We start from the raw sequence: 15,883 nt of genomic DNA, 5'->3' as shown, positions 1-15,883 counted from the left end.
GGTTGGTGAAGGCGGTCGGGAAAAGCGGCCAACGTGGCCAACATTTGCTGTAACGTAGCGGCCTCCACGCGCATCAACAAACGCTCGGCTCGTCGGGCCGGGTTGCCTTGTTTACTACCACACCCACCTTAGCGGGTGGGTGGGTGGCAAATCCTGCAACATGTTTACTACCGGCATCGGCGTCGAATGTGCTCTAATGCCGCCCCGCCGCCGAACCATGGGGCCATGCAACAAGTTCCCGGTTTTTTTTGTTCCTGTCGGAAGGGGCCCAAAAACCTTCCGACGAAGGATATGCGGAATAGTGGCGCACGCGTGTTGACATTTTACCGACCGAACGGGGAACTGGTTGGTCCTTCGGTCGGGTTTTGGGTGGTTGGTTGGACGAAGGATTCACCTCGGGCCGTCAGTTTTAATCGACAGTCGCCGGCGAACGGACGACAGAGCGGCCTCACCAGGATCACGGTACGTCCATCCGAGCGACCACACGGTTTTTCGCACCCGAACGCAGCCGGTATTCCAGTTTTTGGGCTTCCGCCTCTCTGTTTATTTCTCATCCTGGCCGTACGAGTGTGTTAGTGCATCCGAACTGTGACGGCCACACTGCACTGCATACCGGCAGAGGCGCATGTTTGCGTTGCCTGGCGACCGGCACTGGACGCCGTGCCACCGTGGCACCCCCCGGGGGTAGCTCCTCTCCGGTTCACGGTGCGGTGCGTGAATTTTGCAGAAGGCGGCCAATTGAATTAAACGGAAATTAATCATGCTCGCTGAGCATTAATATCTAATTATGGCGGACGCAAAAACAACAACACACCGACGGCGAGCATTGCAAGTGAGCCTTCGAAATGTCGTCCCAGAGGGAGAGTGTCAGGGCGAGAGAGAGAGAAAATTCGGAAGCCGGATAAACCTCCTTTCGTCGTTATCTACGCGCGCCGGATTACGTGAATCGTGAATGAAGCGCTGATGATTAAAATTTCAAAAATTTAATCCAATCCACGTCAAGCGCGTCGGCTGTGCGGTGCGTGTGTGTTCTTCGGCAGTGTGCGTGAAATTGGGAAGTGCAAAGGAGCCAACGGGTGGACCAGGATCGGCTAACGATCGCTTCTCAGCGGTCCGGAAGTGGTCTCCCGTGGCCGATAGCTCTTGATGGGCCCGCGGCGATTAGTGAAACCCCAAGTGCACCCGTTTGGGCTACTGAGTGCCAAAATGTGGTGCTTTTGTGGTGCAAAATCCTTTTTGGGGTGCAGTTTTCTTTTGCGTTTTTCTTATGAGTGTAATAATTTTATTTTCCTTATTTAGGTCACTCCAAGCTGCTGTGTGAAAATTAGTGTTTGTTAAACGGTGATGTAGTTAAATATAGTTCATCAATGCCTTGATTCTGATAGTGACTCGTGATAGTAAGCATTCAGTGCGGCGCGTGCCATCACAGCACGAGATCTCCGTTTCATCACGAAAGGAAAATTCCCGGTAGTGCTTTTTGGTAAACCGATGCCATCGCTATGAAACCCTTCGTGGGGCGTCTAGTCTCGCGGGACGAAGCCACGGTGTGTCAAGCGAAAGGAAGAAAGCGTAGAAACGGTCGATGCTGTTCCTGCTGATCAGCAGCCATCCATCCCAGGATCGTTGCCATGGTGTCGGCTGCGACACCAAAACTCGTCCAGATAGTGTAAAAACGTCGGTCGTGCGCCAGTGGCATTACAACCATGAGCCTTCACCGTATACCGGACGACCTGAAGTCGTTCCTGGCCTGGCGGTTGCTGCTGGTGACCGTGTTGGTCTGTGGATTAGCGCGCCCCGCCCATGGATACTTCGATCTGTTCCTCAACCACTCGGAGGTCATCAAATTGATGGGTAAGTGAACGTTAGCGAGATTAGCGATCACCGCAAACGAGCACGGTTCAAATATTTTTGCCAACCGCTCGATGGTTTGTCGTCTCGGTTATTGTCGTGTCGAAAAATTTAGCAAAAGCAACAGGAAAACAAATCCGGAATATAAGAAGCAATTTTTATTCGTCGTTGCATACATTTAGGCGAATTTTTTAACTTGAATCGTAGATTCTGGGCCCAGATGCAAAATTGTACGCTAAAATAGACCTAACTCGAGTTCACCTTTGTTAGAAGTCATCAATATTGATTTCTTAAGTAGCTTGCGATGGGCTTGGTATGAAGCTTATACTCCTGTTTACATTGAGAATAGTATTGCTTACTCTAGTAGCATTCCTTAAAAACCAACCGATATTTGGAATCTAAACTGGAGAGTCTAAAGTTTGTATGGATTTCCGGTTTAACGTATCACATGGACTTGGACGTTTCGTTGCATGAGAGCCGCTTCAAACTTTTCGATACCACCGCTCCTACTTTCGGATTCAAATAAATCATACCTCGTGTTGAGATGGACGCAAATCAATTTAAAACATATCATGCTTCGGTCTGCTTGTTTGTCATTTTCTATCGTCAAAAAGCATCGCGCCGTGTTACAAGATGAAGGAAAAACCAAACAACAACCGTCAATCACAGTTGAAGAGTTTGTAGGAACAGGCCAATTTTTGCCGGCAAAAAGTTGAAAAACGGGATCTAGTGGTTTTCCAGCCCCTGAGCTGCTGTGCTGCTAGACACACGCTGAATGGTGAACCCCTTTTCGGAACCCTCGCGCATTCGAAACGACCCCACAGTCGAGCACGTCGCGTCCAGGAGAATGTGGGGCGAACGATAAATCTCCTCCCGAGTAGATAGAGTTGTTTGTTTTTATCGGAATTTTACTGCACGGCGTACGAAGTCCCGGAGGAAGACGGGGAGGATTTAATTGAAGTAAAAAGTACCTCCCCTCCGAGATTTTTGCTGGCTGCCTCAAGTGGGTGTTTCTTGGGCGGCCACTTTTTTCGCTTTTGGTGAACTGGAAACATGCTCGTGCATATATTATTACTGTGATCGCACTGTGTGTGTGTGTGTGTGTGTGTGTGTGTGTGTGTGTGTGTGTGTGTCTGTGTTGAAATGTTGCTCTTTTTTGGTACCGATGGGAGTGCACGGTAACTAATGAATATTCTTTTCGAGTCGAGTAAAAATTAGAAAAATTGTAACACTTTACCTGAATCCAAGCGCTTCGCACTTAATAACCCGTTACGGGATGGTGAATTATTTATAGCCCACCGGGCAAATGAATCGTTTGTGCATAAATTATGCCTAATCAATATGCACCGGCCCATCGGTGAGCCATGGCGGATTGGTCGGCACGCCATCTGAGCCGGTTCCCATCATTATCGACGTTCCAACTAACGCCACTAATCGCCGAAGCCGCAGACACATTTTCGATCCCGCTTCTACACGGCACAGGACGCATGTGTCAACCGTGTGCGTAGTGAACAGTGGTCAGCGCCGCCCGGAGCGCTCTTAATTTATGCCACAAACCACAGCATAGCATCGGATTTTCGGATTCGAGAGAAAAGAAATACTAAGTGGTTCTGCCTCGGGCACATGGCCGATCCGTACTCTCGTTTTCCGTATGAGGTGACCCCACTGGGGGCCGTTGGGCCCACTGGGGGCCGCGCACACGTTGAGCATAAAGAATTTATTTATTCCTAAATGAAAAGATCAATTGGCGGGTGCGGTCGTTAGCTAATCGTTACGGGGCGAACGTGCTTGGGCATGGAAATCGACGGTGAAAAAACTACCGGGTTTTGAGGCAAACAGTGGCCGACCGTTTCGTGTTCCGTGGGAACTTTTAAGGAAATGTTTGCCTTTTAAAAGTAATACTCAAATGTGTTTTTATCTAAATAGCGCGAAACAATTCCTAACGACCTCCCCAGACTCCTGGTGCTTTCTGCCAAACGACACTTTCCTCTTATTCTCCCAAGGTGCAAATTGCACAGCGAAGTGAAAGAACGGCAAAGGCGATAATGTTAACGTTTATTAACACGAAGCGCTTCAATAAACCAACGTCGGCTGATAATGTTGCCGTTAAAGACTTCGGGGACCGGCGTAACAAAAGAAGCTCGCAACGGTGCGCACCATAAACGCGAGCTCGGTGCGAGAGCATATTTTCTGTGTTGTTGCTTTCAAAAGATGTAATTTCTTTTGTAGCAACGTTTTTGAATGCAGCTCCGTTCCGGGTGCCAAACGGGGCCGTTTCCTTTTGACTGGCGTAGAGTAAAAATTACCATATTTTTAACTTTCTTAAGGGGCGCGAATGAAAGCATTAAAATTAGGGCAGCACAAACAGCGAGTCATTTTAAATTTGAGAGTCCATTGGGTGTGCCTCAAACTAACAAATATGGTGCTACGTTTAACTGAAAATAGGAAAATTTTCATACTTTAGTTATTGTTAAGACACTTGAATGTGAACGTTATTGTGACGCGGCACTGTACGTGTTCAATGGTTGTACGCTGTTGGCTCAACGCCGACTGATCCGCGACAATCCGCGAACTAGGCCACCTCGAAGTACCGTACCATAAGTACCAATTTTCTTAAAAGCCTTCGAACTTCCAATCATTATTGATTTCCCGATGGCTGTGCGGCCCGTCGTTACGTGTAACTAACGTAAACACTTCCATATTTTATGATCCCTTTGCTACGGCGGGGACGCGACAGCCCGAATGCGTGAGTTGTAAACACAAATCGCCTCCATGTGGATGGGTGTTGCATGGTTGCGGATGTGCAGTAGAAGGAGCCGCCGTTATGATTATATGTTGCAGTGGCCATCATCATCGCGAGACGTGCGGCTAGCACGTTAGCGCCACGAAAGTGCTGAAACAGCTCAATATCGTGAATTTTCTTCTCCAGGCTGTGTGCAGGACGCGAAGCACAAACTAGACCAGACTGTGACACGTTTCATGGTTATTACAGGACAATCGCATGCTACTGGATAGTGAATCATGCTTTACATAGGTTTGTTGATAGTTAATAACAATTATGATCATTAAAGGGGTCCAGTAAAAACGAGAATCAAACGAAAAGAACCAAGAGCATCCTGAATCGTTGCCATCATTTTTTTCAAAATGTTGTAAAAAGTATATGACGGTGTAAGTTCTCAACTGCGCCTTGCACACACTTAGGTACATATGCACTTGCCATCAAAGCGCGTGCCAAGATTTTTATCATTTCGCGAGCCTATTTTATGGTTTCGTACAGCACAGAAAGTCCTACCGCAATGCGACCGTTGCTATAAAAAATGATCGAGGAAATAAAAAGATACCCAAAGAAAGGAGACCGTACATGGAAGACAGTTCGCTTTCTCTCGCTCTCTCTCTTTCCCGATACCATACATCTTACTCCACCATAAATCGACATAAATGTCACTTGAAATCAATTTATTATCCACCAATATTTATTGCCATAGCAAAATGGCTCTGCGTTCGGAGAAGTGTATAAAAGCCGCCACCGGGGTTCTTGCGGTGGGGCAGCAAATCGGTCCAGACATGGAATTCTCCCGTCCGGTCTTTGGTCTCCTCCTTTGTCGAGGCTTTCAAGTTGCGGTTTTAGAAAGCATATTCTCTGTGCGAAAATAATCAACAACGAGCAGGGGAAAACGGTGAAAAGTGTAGGAAATACGGTTCTCCTACGCGGAAATTGATTTTTTTCCAGGCGCACGATCGTAGCTTATGCTAGGAATCTGCTGGTCTTACCAAATTTAGCGGAAAGTCGTTCGAGGATGTGGTTCCAGCCAAAGGTATTGTAATATGGCGTTTAATGGTTCCATATCCCGAAAGTAGCATCGCAAACTCACCTCCAAATAACACATAACCTAAACGTCCAAGCGAAAGAAATACTTGAAATTTATGACTCTTCGTTCCCAGGAGCCACAGGACACAGCTGCTTCAGTGACGCACACTCTGTGGTGCCGATAAGGCGCTCTTCCAACAGTGACTCGCTCCATTGCACCAAATGTGTCAAAAAAGCGTTCGGCATCAGAACTTTTGCGCCTCACCATAATGTGTCCTTTCTTGTTTTCGCGCTACTCGGGTGCATCAGGACGATATCAGGATGCACATGATTTGTGTACGGTTTCGTCACCGTCACGCGGCGCACAGAATCTTTCGGCCGGGGACACGGCGTGGCCGTACATGATACATTGCCGCAACATGTCCTGCATAGAGATCCGCGCTACGATGGATGGGTGGCTCCTTGTGCTAGGCCCGGTTTCTGGGACAACCGAGCACCGGTTTCGACCCCAGCCAGTTCCCTGCCATGCGGTGCATGACATCCGGAAAATGTCACTCGCTGGTTGAAAGTTGATGAAGCAAAGCGCTCTAAATTCCAAACGTGTTGGCGGCGGACGCTCCGGTCGAGTGTCTTCTCTTTGCGGCAGCTGGAGGTCCACAGCAGGGACAACATTCAGCCGCCGATTTTGAGCCATCCCCCCCAAAAACCCGGTTTATTGGTAGTACCGGTTATAAAAGCTTAATCTAATGCCATTTCATAAGTTTGGAACTAACTTTTCTGTTTTTTTTTTATCGCATGCCTGTTTTGGTTGTGTCTGCAGCAGACATCACTGCTTTAAAGTTTTCCCGGTTTTTGCAACAACAAAAAAACAACGGAGCGTCTGGAAGCCATCCGTGCATGCAAAGTATGTTTATCGTTCCAGGCAGGATGCCAAACAGGAGTGCCCCCTCGGGGTGGCATAGTGCACTGTCGCAAGGCGCACATATCGGTTAGGAATGTGCCGAAAGACTCGTTTGAATATGAAAAATTGGAGCACATCACATTACAAAACATATACGAGAGGCGTACGAGGTCGTGTTGTGATGGTCGTCAGTTGACACACTACGACGAACGCATCCGCATCCGTGGAGCGTGTCCCGTAATAAAAATGTATCGAATGGTTCCCGAATCGGCAAGAGATATTAGCCAGCAGCCGGCAGGTCCATTAGACGCTATCTAACAGCAATTTATGCTGCGTGATTTTCCCCCGAGAACAAAGACCCGGCCAACGGGGCGATCATAACCGTCTCGCGGCAATGCGGAACCATTTAAGCGACGGGAAGGATACGCCACCAAACCACTTCGGGGGGAGGTCGGGCCGAAAACCTTTTATGCAACGTTGAATTTTATTAAGTTCCTTGACTCCGGGTTTTCCACTGTTGTTTGTGCCATTTGTTTTTTGACGCTTTTCGTTTTGCGCCAATGAACTTCCGGTGCCCTGTTTTTTTTGCTTCGGCCATCCTCGCGTCATCTTCACGCACCATAAACGCACCTCGTGCTTGTTTCATAAAGTGATTTTTCGTTCGCATTCTCTTTCTTCTTTTCTTCATTTGCCTTGTTTCAGTTGCTTTCAGCACTCGGGAAGAATGATCAAACGTAAACAAACCGTGCGCTTCTCGGCACAGCAAACTGACACATGCCAAGCGCAACAGCGTTCGGGCCCGGCCCGAGAGGGTCCTTTTTTTGGGGCGGCCAATCCCAAAGGATCCAGACCAACTTTTGAAGCTTCATTTTTTTTGTTACGCCGCCGAGCTCTTTTCAATTGCAGCTTTGCATTTGACAGCTCGCTAATTTCCCGCGCCCACCGACCCGGCACAGCATCCATTTGCCGAGTGTCGGCCATTTTGGGTCGGTGCGAAAAGTATTCTTTTTATCTGTGCGGCACCGATGTTGATGCGTAAAGTTTGGCTTATCTGCCCGTTCTGCCCGTGATGATTGTGTCTAGGTTTATTTGGTTCCATGACGCATTCACTTAAGCAACTCATAACAATCAGCACAGAATGGGTGGCTTAGCTTACTGCTTGCCGAGTGAGCCATTCTCTATGTCGCTCCAACGACTCCAACGGCAGGCCACTAGCCGTGTGCTGTGTCACTTCCGATAAGATTCCACAAGTCGCCATCTTTTAAACAAAAGTTTGTGACGCCCGGTGCTCGAGCACTAATTCCTCCGTTCGCCTGCTCCGGGGCAGGATAAAAAGTAAATCCCGTTTCACACCAGGCAGGGATCCGGCTCACACAGGGGATAAAAAGTGGGACACAAAACGGGCGCGGGGGGCGATAGGATTCGTTCCTCGTGATGAAATCAAAGTTCCTGCTTTTGTACATTTTGCCCTTCCTTCCGAGGGAGGAGTGCTCGGCTTTCGGCTTTGTTTAATTTCATTTCGAGCCCAGCCTAGCTAGGTCCTGTAGGTGTACCGCCGGTGATAAGACTTTCGAAGACCGAGCCGGCCGCGACCCCCTAGCTCCCGCAGGATCATGCTGCTCCGGGTGCTCCGGGAATGGTTTCAATGTGCCTCTCTCTCCGGGTGATGCGTGTGCAGTCGGCCGGAAACATCTCGTGAACCTCGCCGGCGTCTTGCCAATTGTGGGAACGGCTTGGGCCCCGGAATGCTAGACGCCAGATAAGTTTTCGTCCCACGAAAGTGCCGAGCCGACCCCTCGGAGCCGGAATCAAGATCTTTTTTGGCACGTCGGCGAGCTCGGCACACGTTCCGACCCTCCCCTCTGAAAGCAGGACTTCCATGCACGGGTGCACGGGTGGCACATACTTCGGCCGTGGCCGGGTTCGTCATCGCTCAGTAACGGCGAGTCGGATACAGAGGGTAGGGTTCTACATTCAATTTTCATGATAAATAAAATTGATAGTGGCGCTTCCAGGCGATACTCCACCCGGGCCCTTCCGCCCGGGCTCCCAGTTCGGGTTCGGAGTGGTTCGGAGTAGTTTTCCTACATTGCTAGATAATGGATGCCGGTTTTCAGTCGGAGTTCGCTCTCGGCGTGGAAATCCATCGAGAACGATGATAATTGCATTCCGCTGAGAATGTTTCGCCATTTCGCATATTGTATCACACCCGGCCGACCGGCCCAAAGCCCAGCGCACTTTATCCCCTCCTTCGTGGAGGGCCGGGCAGAGAGTCGTCTTATCAATATGGTAATAGTTTGGCGAAAGTTGGCCACTTAACATAGCGAGGACGTCTCAAAACACCACAAACACCCACTGGGAGAACCGTCGGCGAGCGCCGTCTGCCGTCTACACGTGTTTCCCGGAGCCGACTGTGGCGTAATTAAATATGCTATTAACCTAGTGATAAGGGCCTAGTCTTAAGACTGTGCATTTGAAATAAATTGAAACATAACTTGTTCTTAGTGTTTTACATTTTACATTCTTAGTGTTTGTTTGCTGTGGGCAAGTAGTAATTTTAGTCGCATTAGCGCATATACTTATTTAAACGGGAAACGGCACATATTTCGAGGATTAATTTGCACTACTCTTATTAAAGGTTCAGTAACTTGAAACGTTTTGCACCTTCGCCACAATGTGAAAATGTTTGTACTTTACCAATTTGTTCGCGTTAAAAATTGATCAATCAACTTTCAAGGATCTTTATTGCAAACCCTTGCTTTGAACTTGAAGAACCGCGTGAAACGAACGAAGGAACTGATCGCTTCCGAAAGACGTCACTTCTCTGTGTGTTCTATAATCAGCGTGTTCTAATATTCTGTAAACGGTTGAAGAACCAGATGAAAACATTACTCCTAAAGCTACCGAGAATAGCTAATTAAATCTAACTTTAAATTGTGCCGTTTTCAACACGACTTTGCTCTTCTAGGACTGACCGTTTTTACGGATAGGACCGAGGCTTGAACGCCAGCAAATACGAAAACGGAAACAATTACTAACAGATTGTCTGAAATCCTGTTCTGAGTTCTCAAAGTTCTCGAGAAGCAGAAAACAACACGTGTGTGAAGCTAATAACGGCCATTGCTTTGTACAGACAAGTCAAGCCTTTCTATATCTTTTCGTGAAATTTTTTACGTATTTTTTAAATCTCTTTTGATGCCAATGCGCTAAGGTAGACAAACAGAAAGCTGGTGGAAGATACTGCTTCACTTCTCGTCGGAACGGCATTCGATCAATCTCTCACTGTCTTCCGTCTCACTGTGAACCCGCGAATGGCTGAATGATGGCCGAAAACATAAGTAACGAACCTCTTTTTTGCAGCTATGAAACACTCAACTGAACCGTCGAAAAAAAAACGCCTTAATAATGGTTATCAATCGTTCCACGAAACATTTGCCCGTTTGTCAGCCCCAACACCCTTAGATACTGCCGGAAGCGTGGCAAAAGGTGTAATGCGTGCGTTTTTTATGTTGCCGTCAACCCGAACTTGCCGCCGATCGCTGTAGCATATTTCATCACGATTTGTAAGCTGTACGCTGTGTTGAGCAGGCGGAATTCTGGCTCCTGCCACTTGCCGGAGCTTCAAACGAAAGGCGGGTCGTTGTTACGCCACCGATTCTAATTTCCAGTCACCCCGCCCGCCCGTCCACCGAGCGGAAGTAATGAACTTTGCTAATTGTTTCTGTGTAAGGAAATGGAGAAATTTTGGCCCGGGCTCCACCACATTTGCTGTACTTGACGCGTGGTACCGGGGCGTCGGTTCAACCCTCCGGGTTCTGTGTCGCCGTGTGTCACGGTGCCGTAACCAAGAACCGCACCGTAATGGCTGCCATGGTGCCGGATCAGCAAATGAGCTTCGAATTCGAGCAACAACACGTTCGTTGCTTAATCAAGTGCGACATGTTCTGCTAGCTGCCACTTTTCCATTCGTATGCCGTTTGTCATTCCACTTTATGTGTGACCCGGCCGGGTGCCTTGGCGGGTGTTGGTGATTCAGTGCCCGGGCGAGACCCAGCATCGTGCGCATAGATCTTCCCGGCAAACACCGGTCTTTAGTGCTGCGACGCCGACTTCACCACCGGAGCCTGGTTAGTGCGGAGTCAGGAAACCGTTTTCCGGCAATTAAACAAAGGAACGTGTCGTGCGGGAGCGTTACAGCACTTTCTTATTTTGAGACGTTCGCATAATGCTGTCGGCTTCCAGCGAGCGAGAGAATATTACATTTTAATTATATTTGAAAACGGTGCTTAAACCGTATGTTTAAACCACACAAGCACGCGCACACACACTTGTCCCTGGTGAATTAATCGGACTCGAGAAAGGATGCGAAACCGTTTGCGGCACGCATGAGTGAATGAGAGTTTCTCGCAGCTTGTACTTTGGCTTCATGTGAGACATATTTAAATTCACCCTCCAAACGCAAGGATATTAATTTACTGAGAAGTACTTAAACACTACATTAATTAAGTTCTCATAGCTGTAGTGGGCAAAAACGTCTACTACACCTTTACTAACGATATTTAATGGATTATGATAAGCACTTGGCAGCATGTACTGATCGTTTATCTTTCCTTTCTCTCTTCCTTTTCACCAGGCATTGAAGCGGATCTGTTTTACGTGCGAGATGGTGCCGTTAATGATTATGCGATGAGCTTTGTCGTGCCAATGAAACCGGGGATCGATTTTCTGCGGTTTTCCTGGCAAAGCCGAACAGCGTACCCGGTGAGTAGTTTTATTTGGACGCCACTATTTGGTTGATGTATTACGCGACAGTTTGCTTCCGTAACTAAATACAAATGTGCCATAAAACGGCCATTCACTCCTTCTTGTGAATGTTTAACCCTAGCCGCTCCGAAAGCAAAAAATCTTAAACGCTTTCGCTACATTCGTTAACTTCAGCAATGTAGTGCTCACTATCTTCTTAGGTGAATCCCTTAACAGACAGGCTATCGCGTGCCACGCTCTACGAAGCCTCACGTTTATCGTAAACGGGCTTCTGGCAGTGTTTCGCTCAAAAATCCCTCACGTTGATGATGCGCCAGTCCAACAACGTGTAAACAACGAACAGCAATTCTGGACCATTAAACCAGCATCGTATCCGGTTCTTAGAAATACACGGAGTGCCTTTCAACGGCTGCTGCTGCCTACTGCTGGCCGGGATCTTGTTGGCTTACGTGTCTCAGATCCACGGGATTACACTTACTTGGGTCGTGTCCATCAACAGATCGGCTCATAGTGCAATTCTGCATCACAACGAGCACGGATTGGGAAGTTTATGTTTTTGGCGAAACTTTTTCCAACATACCGCGTACTGTGGGCATTCCAGTCCAGTGTTTCTATCCTACCGCGATGTGGTTCGCAAGGATTATGAAACTGAATAACCACTGATGGGACCAACCCGAAACTGAATCCCGAATTCGTGCACCATTTTCCCGTTTTCCTAATTGGCAGCGCAGGTGCGGTGTGCAAATTTGCTGATCCGCTCTCTTCCGATAAGACGATAGTAGGCAACTTTGACGCGGAATAATAACAAACCAGAAACAGAAACGTCAGATTTACGAAACTGGGTCAACACTGGCTCTTCCCGATGCCGGGCCACACCACAATCCTGTTGGCTTAGTTAACATAATAAAGTAATTTTGAGATAGAAAACCTCGGTATTATTTTTATCAACACGCACAAGCCCACAACCCGAGGTCCCGAGGAACCGGGTTTGTCGTGTTGTGCGTGGTTAGTATTTACCAGACAATAATCTGTATAAGCCGCCGACAATGCTTGATAAGCAAACAAGGCGGCCAAAAGTAAAAAGGGAAAACTTAAGCCGTTCCGGAGTCCACTGGCGGCGGGCCTTCTCTGCCTTGGATGGTTTTCCCGGGCTTTCCGCTGATTTTGCATGTTGATGGGTATTTCTCAAAGTTATAGTCACTATAACAAAGGAGGAAATAAAAACTTTCCACTTCCGGTGTGCTTTGTGGAGGCCCGCGATGAGAGACCCGCACTGAAGCCTTCGCCTTCGGTGGCGGGCAACGCCTGGTTTTTCCTCCACTTTCCAGTGGCGACTACTTTGCTGGAGGGTGATGAAAAATTCTGCCATGCTATGCAAATGACCCAATGACAATTTCACGCAAACTTTCGCCGGATGCCAGCAGAAAGCCACATTGAGGAGGCAAAAACTGGGGAAGGGTTTGTGGATAGCGAAAACCTGACAAAAAATGTAGCCATTTCAGTGCATTAACTATTCTGTTCAGTGATTTTTGTTTCTGCGCTCCGCTCGTCGTTAGAATAAACATCATTCCGTTGGGCTCAGGACACGGACGATTGCAAGCAATTGGGTGTATCATTGTAGTGGCGTTTGTTTTTCTTTTATTGAGAGTAATTTATGCTCTACGTGAAACTCCCTTGTTTACATCGACGAAAGTTTGCCCGGTGAGGAGTCCGGAACTGTCCCGAGCATAGCTAGCGTGTGTCCCATTTGTTTCAGCCCGACACGACGTACCACACACGAGACAATTAAAGATGGGTAACGGGGTTGGAGAAACTTTGTGAAAAGCATAAAGAAATGGTCTTTAATGCGCTGCTGCTTTGCGAGCTTCCATTTCACTTTAACTGCCTTCATAAATTTCAATCCCACTTTCAACCAGCCGACTGCCGATGTTAGGTCAGCGCGGGAAACCCGAAATGTGTGGTTTGTTTGCTGAACATTGATTACCTCGGCGTGCTCGGCGCCGTAGAGCCTTCTCTTTGGGGGCGAAAACAATGTCCTATGGCTTTGGCGGTGTGGAGCACTTGCCACGAGTTCGCATCCCAAGAGAATCGTACGGCAGAAATCGACAGCACTGCACATTTCACCGGGCAAGCAACTGTAAAGCCAGCTTCCGTTCCGGAACGGGGAATTGGGCCAGAGAATTCAACAGATGTTTGTTCTTTCAAACTACCCATACCTGACAACGGTGGGACTATAAATTTTTGAAGAAATTTTAATGTGTTTGTCCTTTCTTAGTTTAGCACCCTTCCTTAATGTTGTCGTTTTTATAAGTACTACCATTTTGTTATCTAATGCCTTACTGGCACTAGGATATCTTTATCAAAACCGTCCTCTTTCGAGTTGTACTCTTTGAGTCTTGTTGTCACCGGATGGACATTGATCGGTAATACCAATTTGATTTGATTAAATAAGGATTGCTGGAAAATGTTTTAGATTGAATACAATTTATCACTGGTTTTTGAAAATTCACCAATTGTTTTAGTATTAATATAGACAAAATTTTATAATGGATTAATGGTGGAAATGAATCCTATTTCTATTAAAACGAAAACATAACACGCTGGAAACACTTACTATTGGTGAAGGTTTTGGTAGGAAGGTTTTGGTATTTTGAAGGATAAGCAAAGAGCCTAGCCTAACCTACTCTAAATAGAAACATAGCTTAGAACAGTATGTATTTAGAGATGCGATTAGAAGAAGAACTTCAATCGAAAGGTATATTCCAACATTACGTTGTTTATGTAAAATTCTTCATTAAATTATTATCATCGTCGTGCAATTTGTAATTATAGTGTATGAAACATTCAAAATTGCTGCCACTTTTCTGCTGCCAATTTGTCAACAACTTCCGAGCGTATTCCAACCTTTTACTGCTAAAAATGTAAAGTTGCGCGATTTGACGCAGTTAAAGTCGAAGTAGCATCATCGCTCGAAGTGCCTTTTGATGCTCTCGTAATCAAGTTACACGAAAAACCATTAGCAGCAGTGTGCAACTTTATCCTGCAACACTAATGGAGCAAACAACATCACTTTCGCCGGGACGGGACGGGCCCGTCGTTTCTGGAGCCATAACAGACCAAAAAAAAAGATTAAATGAAAGGCTACACTCGCAAAGCAAACTCTTCAAAACTGCGCCGGGACTAATAGAGTTATGGAGCGAGTTCCTCGTCGGCGACTGACGTGGCTGGCGGTCCCAAAAACCCTCCCACCGGTAAATACGGAAAATAATGTCGGCTGATTTCCATCCTCGCTTAATGCAATCAAGGCTCCGAACGGCCCCCTGGTCCGTCCGTCAGCCGGGTGACCTTATTCTGCCGATTTTCCATCATTTTGCCCAGTCACCGGCTGCACCGGTTTTCTGGCAGTTGATCCCTTCCCGGCACAGACTGTGATTCAATTTTTCAGCACGCACACCGACGACGGGCAAGGTCGGTACAGTTTCAAAAATCCTGCGCAAATCAATTCAATTAATCAATATTGACTCGGGCGCAGATTTGGTGGAACTCTTGGGGGACCCGAGGACCAGTTTGGGCCATTTAGTATCAGTCTCCAAGTTTTGGAATTGAATTAGGACTCTCTTCGTCCTTTAGGGACCGGCCGACAACGGGCCGGTTTATGGAATATTTAAATTCATAATGCCACATGTTTTGTAACTTTTCTCCAAAACTCGCCTCTGAGACGGCCACATGTAACCTAACCACCATATTTCGACGTCAACAAAGTGACACCTAGGGACAAGGGCAACTAATTTCCCGTTCGGTGTCTAGCCAAAACTTTACGTTGGAGCGTTGCTGTAGGAATTTGCAGTTATTGAATAGCGAAAAGCCCCAAACCGGTCCCACATCACTTCACTACTTCGAGGAGTATTTCTGTGCTACCTTTTTTCCTAATTCCGGAACCTTCGTAATTAAACCCACGTCTGTTTTCTGGCTGCCCCACCAAGCTCGCGCAGGGGTAACAAGAAATAAGGTAACACATAATCGGTTCTGTGTTGGCGGGTATTGTTTTCGGGTGAGTATAGGACACCTTCGTCAGACACATCCTACTGACACCGACCACTGCGTACCGGGCCGAAAGTGCCAGCAGTGCGCCCGGTTGGCTATTTGTTGCTCGAATTTAATGCGATTACCGACGGCCCAGCGATGGAAATCAATTAGTTCTCTCTTTGTTGGTTTTAATTAGATTGCGAGCATCGCGACGGAAATGGTGTTTCAGCGGACGCACCCAGTTGATGCACTTCGCTGGCATTAAATTGATGCTCTCCGCACTGTCCTTGGCCGCGGGAACATCGAATGGATCTTTTTTCATTCCACCGATCGATACGTATTTGATGTGATTTTATTTACTTGTGAATGAAGTTCTCGTTGCGCATAATGGCTACGGAGGAAAAAAACACGTCATGAATACATTACGGACGCCCTTTAATTCGGTGTGTGATATGGGGCTGCTTGTCAAAAGTATCGTGCTTTAAATTTTATGCACAAGAACTTAAGGTAATTGGTTACAATTTGCATCGATTTTC

The 15,883-nt window shown here is 47.2% G+C and overlaps 1 protein-coding gene across 1 annotated transcript in view; it reads left to right on the top strand.

Moving 5' to 3' along the window:
* Nucleotides 1-1,703: 1,703 nt before the first annotated feature.
* Nucleotides 1,704-15,883, top strand: part of LOC128266949 (tyrosine-protein kinase Dnt) — a 40,232-nt gene continuing 26,052 nt past the window's right edge. The window contains exons 1-2 of the mRNA XM_053003738.1: nt 1,704-1,851; nt 11,191-11,318. Of these exons, the coding sequence (XP_052859698.1) occupies nt 1,704-1,851; nt 11,191-11,318 (276 nt within the window). The remainder of the gene's footprint in view (nt 1,852-11,190; nt 11,319-15,883) is intronic.

The sequence above is a fragment of the Anopheles cruzii genome, chromosome 2, assembly GCF_943734635.1.
Source record: "Anopheles cruzii chromosome 2, idAnoCruzAS_RS32_06, whole genome shotgun sequence".
Classification (NCBI taxonomy): Eukaryota; Metazoa; Arthropoda; class Insecta; order Diptera; family Culicidae; genus Anopheles; species Anopheles cruzii.
This window is presented reverse-complemented; position numbering and strand designations above follow the sequence as displayed.